Source organism: Notothenia coriiceps, unplaced genomic scaffold (genome assembly GCF_000735185.1).
Source record: "Notothenia coriiceps isolate Sejong01 unplaced genomic scaffold, NC01 NC01_scaffold00000339, whole genome shotgun sequence".
Classification (NCBI taxonomy): domain Eukaryota; kingdom Metazoa; phylum Chordata; class Actinopteri; order Perciformes; family Nototheniidae; genus Notothenia; species Notothenia coriiceps.
The window spans coordinates 117201-126453 of record NW_011333040.1 but is presented as its reverse complement, the minus strand read 5'-3'; the positions used below and the strand labels follow the sequence as shown (position 1 = coordinate 126453).

Sequence of the window (9253 nt, the reverse complement as noted above, 5' to 3'; positions counted from 1 at the left end):
CGTCCTCTCTTGTGTCATGATGAGGTTCACATAAAGCACGGTTAATGTATTATATTATTGAGGTGTCTCAAATATACGTCAATCAAGTGGCACCTGCTAACGGGGTGGTGGATGATATGTTTACATCTAAAAACATATTTTTCAAACATTATTATTTTTATTTTCTTTGTTTTTTTACTTTTTTTGTTAACGATCCGCGATCTACCCGCACCACACTCGCGATCGACCGGTCGATCGCGATCGACTGGTTGGTGACCACTGATCTAGATACTTTCCAAGGTTTGACATAATGAATTGTGCTACTTTTAAAGCAAGCAGCGATGTTTTCAAATCTGTAATCAAAAAGCTCCTCAAAAACGCTATCGAAGCAGTTCCTGCCGTTGCTATGTTAGTTCAAACGGTAACAACGGACTATTTTTCTTAGCGGATGCATGTCAATTTAAATCAATACATACAACTATTTTTTAAATCAAGAAAATCATTTTCTAAATCCTTAAAAGCATTTCAATTAATATTGGGAGTCATAACGTTACATGCCGATCTAGATCCCTCCGCTTCGCGTCGGGCTCCTGATCAGCCTGTCGGTGTTCTTTTCCCCATAATGACCGCGTCGCAGCACATTATCCCTTACTTAGATATTTTTCATGCTACTGTCTCTCAGTTTCATTCTACACTATGAGTGAAATCTGAGCTTTCCATTACTAAAAACATATAGAATATATTACTATAAATACCCTCTATGGTTGGGTGGCTCACTGACAGCAACTCCTTACCAAAATACAGATGGTGTTCTATTAGCAGCCTCTGCTGGTCATGTTGATTAAGGGATCAATACTGTGGGGATTGCCCACAGTATTGAGTATGTAAATCGCTTTGGATAAAAGCGTCTAACAAGTGACATGTGATGTAATATATCCACCTAGCTGGCTGGAACATGGATTACGAAATGATGTTTTAAAAGCATGAAATAGGTAACTCTTAAAAAAGATTCAATTTATTGCTACTTGTTTTCAATGATCAAATATTGCTGTGAGAAATGGGGCATTGTACTATTTTTAAGCAATTTGTGCATTTGTCATCCTCAGTGACTCACGTGATAGTAGGACATGTACTACATGACGTCCCTGGACAAACTGTCTGTCCCCACTGCCAGCAGTCAGTGGTCACCAGGACAGAGCGCACAGCAGGCCTGATGACCTGGGCTATCTGTGCTGGCCTCGGCGTCTTTGGGTAAAAACAACAATATTTTCTTGTAGTGTCTGTTTTATGGGGGGGAAAATGTTTCTAAAACACACCAGAATATCCTCCTTTAAAGGTCACCTATTATGCAAAATCCACTTTTTCGTGTCTTTTATATATTTAAATGTGTCCCCAACAAACAAGAGATTCTGAAATGTTCAGGAAAAAAACATTTGCTCACTTTTTGTTCCTGATCCATTTATATAAAACCTGTCTGAAAATGAGCTGATCAGATTTTGGCCACTTTATGATGTCATAACGATTTTTGGTTTGTGTAACCATTAGCCAATCACCAACCAAGGCAAGACGCGCCCACCTTATCACCTGAATATCCTCTTAGAGCACCACTGTGGGTTTTTAACCAAATATCTCTCAGAGGGGCGTGGGGAGGGGCTCCTTATTTTCATCTAAGTAACAGACAGAGAATTAGCATTTTTGAAACAGGGCTGAAACAGAGGGGATTATGGGATGCTACAATGATCTGTTTGGTATTTGGAGCCAAACACTTCAGAGACATGTTTTGTATATATCTGAGACCTATATATTGATGAAAAACGGTATGATAGGGGACGTTTAAGAACTGTTAATTGTAGAGTTATAATTGACGTTGTTTCCTCCTACAGGTGTTTTCTTTGCTGTTGTATACCATTCTGCATTGATTCCTGTCAAGATGTGGAGCACCGTTGTCCTTCCTGCCAAAGAATCATCTACGTTTACAAGCGAATGTGAAACCAACTCTGATTAAGGAAGAAGACCTAAATTCTTATCTGCACCTTTACTTACTCTTTGATTATTTTTACACTGATCAAAATGATACCGTAAAATACATTTATCCTATGCTGACATTGTCCTGGTAATTTTGCTACTTTTTCACATTTCAATGCTAACGACGTAAGCCTCACACTACAGGGAGTCACATTAAGCAGTGAGTGGTGAACTTGTAATTCAATACAAAACTCTTACATGATGCTATTATTATATTATTTCATAATACAAACACAAACAATTATGTTGATGAAAGATATACAAAATAACTGTGTCTTCTGTAGTTATGAGTCTCTGTAAAACCAAGACAACAAGATTAACCACTGATAAGAGAAAACAGACGTTGTAATTTTTATTAGTAGTTTTAATTTTTTAAGTCCTTACACATGTGGTCGACACGGATATACTCATAAAAGAAATAGTAAAGATAACAAAACATAAAAGCGTACATTTGTGAGTGTAGAGAGGGTAGAATCTGTTTGGATAACTGCTGTCTTTGGTGAAATAGATATTGTTTTTCTATTTTGGCATTGCCTCCGGTTTCGGAGAAATCATGTTTTGTTAAATTCTTCAAGGTAACCTTTTTGGAAGGCTGTTGTTCCTTTGACATGTGTTTTGCTAAGAGGCTCCTAGCCATTGTGGTTTGCTGATCTTTTTTCAACGTTTATCTATCTAACTAATCCTCTAATAACTCCTAATATTAATAGCCGAGTATGGATTTCTAATCTGCTGTTCCTAGACCTGCTCTTATTAGATAAGCACTGAGCGGTAAAACACCACAGCAACATGGAGGTCTCTCAGCTGGTGCATCTTTCTCCAGAGAGGGCTGTACCAAAATGTAAGCATAGTATACACAAAGTAAAACATAATGCATAACAACGCAGGGCTAGCTCAAAAGCACAACAGAACTTGATACAGTCTATTGCTTTAGAAAGGATGTGCCTGTTTTTGTCAACCTCCTTATGATGCTTACTGATCCCTTTCCTGTAGCCTTCATTGAGTTGGACAGTTGTGTTTACTTTCCTTAACATGCTGGTCGCATAGTAATTTCCACGTGGATTCTAGTTTGTTCATGCTTTTTATTTTTTATTTTTAATATGTGCTTTCAGTCGCAGACACCTGTCTTGATCCAAGCTGGGTCTGATCCTGACGTTTGAAAAATTAGGCAGGGGAAGCAAAAAATACTAATAATATTTGCTGGCTGTACTGCTTTTTACACTGATCAACATTATAATGTAAAATACAATTATGCTGAAATTGTCCATGGTTATTTTTCGCTTTTTCACATTTGAATGCTAATGACATATGCCTCACACTTTGGGGATTCTAAATAAGCAGTGAGTGGTGAATTAGTTAAATAAAAAGCTGTAATACGAAAATATTCTATATTATATTTGTATACACAAACAATGTTTTTGATAGAAGAAATAATAATAACTGTCTGTATATCGTGAATTGCTGTAAAACCAAGACTACCACATTTGACTATTTAGTAAGGTAAAACATTTTAAAGTATAGTTGCTTTTCTGTTTACTGCTTTAAGAAAGAAAAACAATCTAAACAAAGGTCCACAAACTAATCAAGTTGTGGATCTTTTATCTAAGCAATCAGGAACGTTAGAATATAACATACATGCCAACCTTTCCAAATCCAAAAGAGGTAGGTTTGCGCGCGGCAATTGTGCACACCCAAATGAAGTAATCAGAAGAAATGGAACCCCAGAAATTACATGTATAAACCATGTATTTAATTAACATATATTGCATCATTTTATTCATTTTTAATAAAAAGTGGTAGTTTGGTAAACAGTGACATCAACGACATGTTTGGTCTGTAAAATGCCCGAAAAGTGAAAGAATGGGAGATAAATATCCCAAAGTCTCCACATTTTATTATATTTTTTAATGTGTTTCTGGTCCTCTTTCAGTTGAGACAGTGCAGATGAAGGATGTGTTGGTGTTGAAAATGTCAGAAAATGTCAGAAAAAGTGAAAGAATGGGAGATAAATATCCCAAAATCTCAAAATGGTATTATATTTGTTGTGTGTTTGTGGTCCTCTTTCAGTTGAGACACTGTAGGTGAAGGGTGCTTCAGGAAAAGACCAAACACTGGATGTCTTTCATTTGCCAACATGTGTTTTCGAGACACTGATGTTAACGGGGAAACCCTGCAGGACTCAAATGCCTCGTCTCTGTTCTCCAAACTCATTTGGGAGTGATTACCCATCAGCCCCAGGGATAACGCTGCCCTTCCTCTGCACGTTGTTTCACTTTCAGAAACACAGAGGACTGTTTGTATGATGGGATCACAGACACGGTGTCCGCCGAAAGTCGAGTCCAGTGTCTATGTAGTGTAATTTTTATTTGTTATAGTTTGGGAAGATTGAAAATCGGTAGGGAAAGCCAGCTAAGTCGGTAGGCGGTAGAAACATGTCAAAACAGTAGACAACCGCCCAAATCGGTAGGGTTGGCAGGTATTATAACATAATGCAAAGATATAAACATGGTGATTGAAGTTAAGGCCCAGATACACCGGCAAGTCACCTGAGAAGTCGCCGACGCCGACACCAACTGTTGCGTCGCCGGACTCTCCTGCGTATTTGCCGACTTCGCGCACTGGAACACACCGCAAATCCGAGCCGAGCACGTATGAACTGCGCATGCGTGAGTGGCAATAACTCTCCTTACCAGCAGGCGGCGGTAGTGTGTATTCATCATTCAAAAGAGGCAACAACTAGAACAACCGGAAAACAGAGAAGAAGAACAGACTGTGATATAAACAAACAACAAATAGCGTTTTTCTTTCCATTTTCACTCTCGTCCATTGAAAACATGAACGAACAGGAGCAGGACGAACGGGAAGTACTGGAGCTAGCAGCCCTTGGACTCACGCTTGTATTAAATCATTTGTTTACCTCCCTCACTTCCGTTAACGCTTCTCAGGCACTGATTCGCTAGCTGAACAGCCAATCAGTGTTATCCCTTTGTCCGACTTCCGGTGGTGTTTTCAAGAAAAGGTGTCAGGTCGGCAGAAAAGACCCGACGGTGCGGCGCACACCACTCCGAATAGGTCGTGCCCACGCTCATGTTCGGCCTGACTCCCATTTACTGCCGATTTCGTGCCGGTATATCTGGGCCTTTAAAGATGATAATGTTGTAAAACAGTATGAGACAGAAAATGTACGAAAAGTCAGTCTCGGGCATTTGTCTGAAGACTGAGTGTAAATAACCCAATTTGTGTTCTTTGAACCTGAAAAGGATATTGCATTGTTTTTGTTACTTTCATTGCTATTATATACATCAACTTCCTGTTTTTTTTTAGACATGCTTTAATTTTAAAGGTGACTTTGAGCTATTAACAGGAAGTTACTGTTCCCAAAAGGAAAACTAGAGATAAAGTAAACACATTAACGGAGATATCTACATTTAAATACGGCAAAATCAAAAGAAAAAGTTTACATTACAGTATTAGAACCCCCAAAGAGGCACAAGGTTAGTATTAACTATGTAAAAATGTGGGTTATATCCTAATTCGTTTGGCCTATACTGTTTTAAAACTTTGCTTATTATTTGCAGTTCACTTGTTTAATGGTTTGCTAAAGTGAAGCTAATATGAATGAAAGTTAAATGTATTTGTTATTTTGTGTCTTTGTATAGCTCTTATGTAGATTTTTTGAGTTTTCAATACATTTGGAATCATCAGTCAAGTGTGTGATCATCTTTCGGAGGGATATGCTACACAGAGAGGCTTACAGTTCTACTTTCGCTCAAAGTAAATATTAACTTTAAATACTGATCAAGCTTGTTGGGAAAGCTTACTTCTGCAATTGCTAAACAGACAATCTGAGAAAAAAAAACGCTCACTAATGTTAGCCGCATCTTCTTATGCTGTTATTGAAAAAAACAAGTCCTCCAACTCATACGACCAAATAAGTTGTTTGTTCAAGCGCTTAGCACGACCTATAATCATGTTTTCAAGTTTTCGACGTCTAGTGCTCCCGTTGACTGCAAACGTTACAGAGGGTAGTTTATTCAAAAATAACCCTCCTTGTAGGATAGTTTGGCTATTAAAATGCTTTTTGATTAGATTTCTAGCGAGAAGTGTATATTGTACTTTTAGAAATCGGAAAACATTTAAAAAAAGAAAACTTTATTCCGAGTGTTCTTGCTTTTCTCTTTGGAAGTCATCACATAACGGCATTGTAATACACGGTTCGGCTGCATTAAATATTACATATCTGCCGTAGTTCTTTATTTATAGAGCCTTGATCAGAAGACCTTTGGACAAACTGGAAGAAATGCCGCCGAAACTGATATTTTCCAAAGATATTAACAGGAGGATGTGCAAAACAGACAAACTACTAAGGCTTTATTTAAACATTAAAGAATACTTTAAGTTAAGTTCTGCTTTTGAATAAGAGAAAAACATTGGGGGAATCAACAGATAAATATTAAGTCTGACAAAGTTCTTAATGTCTAATATATTGCATAGTTATATTTTGGCACTTTGACAATCACCTTCCCTGAATTTTTACTCAGGTGGTAACTAAAAGTCTGATTTAAGGGTTGTTATTTTCACATTCCACAAGTAAATGTAGTGGAGGTAAAATATACCAGGTTTAACCTCTGAATTGTAGTGGAGTAGAACAAAGTAGACATGCTGCGTTTAACAAAAACATTTCCCAACATTGGGATCCCAATGCAGTATATCCTTATCTTATCTTAAAGATGAATCGGGTGGCTTCTGCCATATTTGACAAAATGTGTCCTCTGAACCTTGCACAGTGCATGGTTTTCAGCTTATCAATTAACAACAGGAGGGGTCCACATACATAAGACCAGCTGTAATAAAGCTATTCTGACTTTAGCTGATCATGTGGGTATAATATTAATGCTGCCCATTATGCGAAACAAGCAATTTTCACCCATTTATTAATTATATGTTTTAAATTTCATAAACACCAATGTGTTTCGTATCCCCTAAACCCCAGGGTGAGTAAACAGTTTAATCTGGCAAACTTCTAATTGTGGAAATACGGAAAACGTCTTTTAAAACTTTACACATTCCCAGTAGAGACGTGCTATAGAACATTTGCGAAACACAATAGCCAGCCATGTGTAGTTCTGGGCTGGACCCGTCCAAGTCCAGTTTTGGAAAGTTCTGCCGTGGTTCCATTCCACTTCAAAAAGCTGATTTGCACGCTCAGCGTAACCCTTGTTGCACTGCCACTCCAACATCCAATCACAGAGCTTGAGGACTAATCACGGGTTTGTAAAGCAAGGCGGATTTTTTTTTTTTTAATGTATCATAAAAACGATAGCTCGGAGATTCTATGGTAGTGTAGTGTCTTCGGAAAACTCTGTAGTGGTCTAAACTCCGAAAAACTATTTGTTTCTCCGATGAAGTTAAAAAAAACAAAAGCATTTACACAATCTAAACCAATCAATATTGTGTAATTAACAAGGATAAACTGATGTTTTTTTCGTGGATGAGTACATGCAGCATATCACTTGTAATCATTGACGGTGAGGGGAATACTTCCGGTTTTATTATGAAAACTTGAGACCGGAAATACTGTTTGCACCCGTGAGGGGTTGACGCTAACTTTTACATGGAAGCTGGCCGCATATACACTTCTCGTGCGAGATCACATCATCTGAATATCTATCAAACTATAGATCCTACACATCCACTTGAATGTGATTATAAAGAGTACAATATAATTCTCGCTTAGTAGAAAATCTAATCAAAAAGCATTTAATGGCCAAACTATTGCACAATTAGGATTTTCCAGAAGGGTATATTTTGTGGAATAAATGACCCTCCGGAAGTTTGCAATCAACAGCATGTTGGTTTCTTACACAACCACCAGAGGTGCTTACACTTTAAAACATGAGTCTGGGTCGTAATAAAACTGCTGAACAATCGACCTGTATAGGTCGTTTTTTGTAGGAGGACAGGCGAAAAAAACACGCTGAACATGTTTGAAACACCATCCTAACGTTCATCTGGCTGCTTATTCTTGAAAGTATTCATCTATTATATAATTTTCCAATAACTTCATATTGACTCTTATTGCACTATTTCGACTATTCACTTTTTTTAAACTATTTTTATTTTTGTACTTTGACTATTTACTTGCACTTATATTTTCTTGTTTATCTGTTTTTATTGTGTTGCACTGTTGGAGGAGCCTGTGACCTCATCGTCATAATACACTGTTAAGCTATGTTCGTATGACAAATAAAAAAACCTTGAACCCAGTCACTGGAATAATTTGTTAGCTGTTAGCAGCGTTGTACATGCAGGATTTTGCCCTGGTGTCTTTGCAAATAAAAACTTAACTGACAAGGTATTCACTTTTTTGATGTTCTGGTTAAATTAGATTTCTTTCCTTCTGAATAAACAATATTCTGCACTGGTAGAACATTTCACATTTACAATTAGGTCTCTGAAGTGTGCCCGTTGGAATGCAGGTTTAGAAAGACTACATAAATAAAAACCCCAAATTCACATCTTGGACCCTTGCTGTGTCCACAAACCTGGAATCCTGAGCTACCATAATGCCCAGCAGCAGCAGTCTAGATGGCAGGGCGAAGCACCAAAGTATAATCTAATCTAAGCAGCAATGAAACTTCACTTATGAGGTCAGTGAGCATTATGTTGGTATATTGATAAAAGTCAAATTTATTCTGAATCCACAAGGTTGCCTATAAACCGAAAATAAATTGAAAGCAAGTGGTTAACCAAATAATATAAATTATCAACAGAATTTTTCTTGAGTTGAAGGGTATTTGAACGAGAGGCACATAAGTGAAGTAATGACTTTTTATATTTTTAACAAACAACACATTTTCTTATCTATCTTAACTTTTAGCGTCTTACCAAATTTATTGTAAAGTTATTTGTTATTATTATAATAAATTACGCCCAAGAACTGTGTCAGGTTCTATCGTGAAAGTAATGAACCAAGGAAACTTGATAATACATACTTTTCATATTAGTCATTACTTGGAGTACACATCACCACTTCCTTTACAAGGACACTTCAGCTGAAGTAATTTATTTTAACAAATTACAATTGTTGTTTGAATATAGCCTGATCATAAGGGATAGAACATGGCACAGGAAGCTTACTCTTATAGCGAGGGGTATTCGAACTAAAATTCAACGAGCGTCCAATTTAGAGAAAATTCTGTCCATGTTTAAAGTCCGGTGAACATCAAAAATGTCTAACTTGGAATTTATG

At 37.2% G+C, this 9253-nt stretch overlaps 1 protein-coding gene across 1 annotated transcript; it reads left to right on the top strand.

Moving 5' to 3' along the window:
* The first annotated feature begins 1021 nt into the window (after positions 1-1021).
* Positions 1022-3383, top strand: LOC104941911 (lipopolysaccharide-induced tumor necrosis factor-alpha factor homolog). The gene is made up of 2 exons (XM_010767081.1): positions 1022-1230; positions 1863-3383. Exons 1-2 carry the CDS (start codon positions 1037-1039, stop codon positions 1966-1968), a joined length of 300 nt encoding a protein of 99 aa, XP_010765383.1. The 5' UTR covers positions 1022-1036; the 3' UTR covers positions 1969-3383.
* Positions 3384-9253: the final 5870 nt, after the last annotated feature.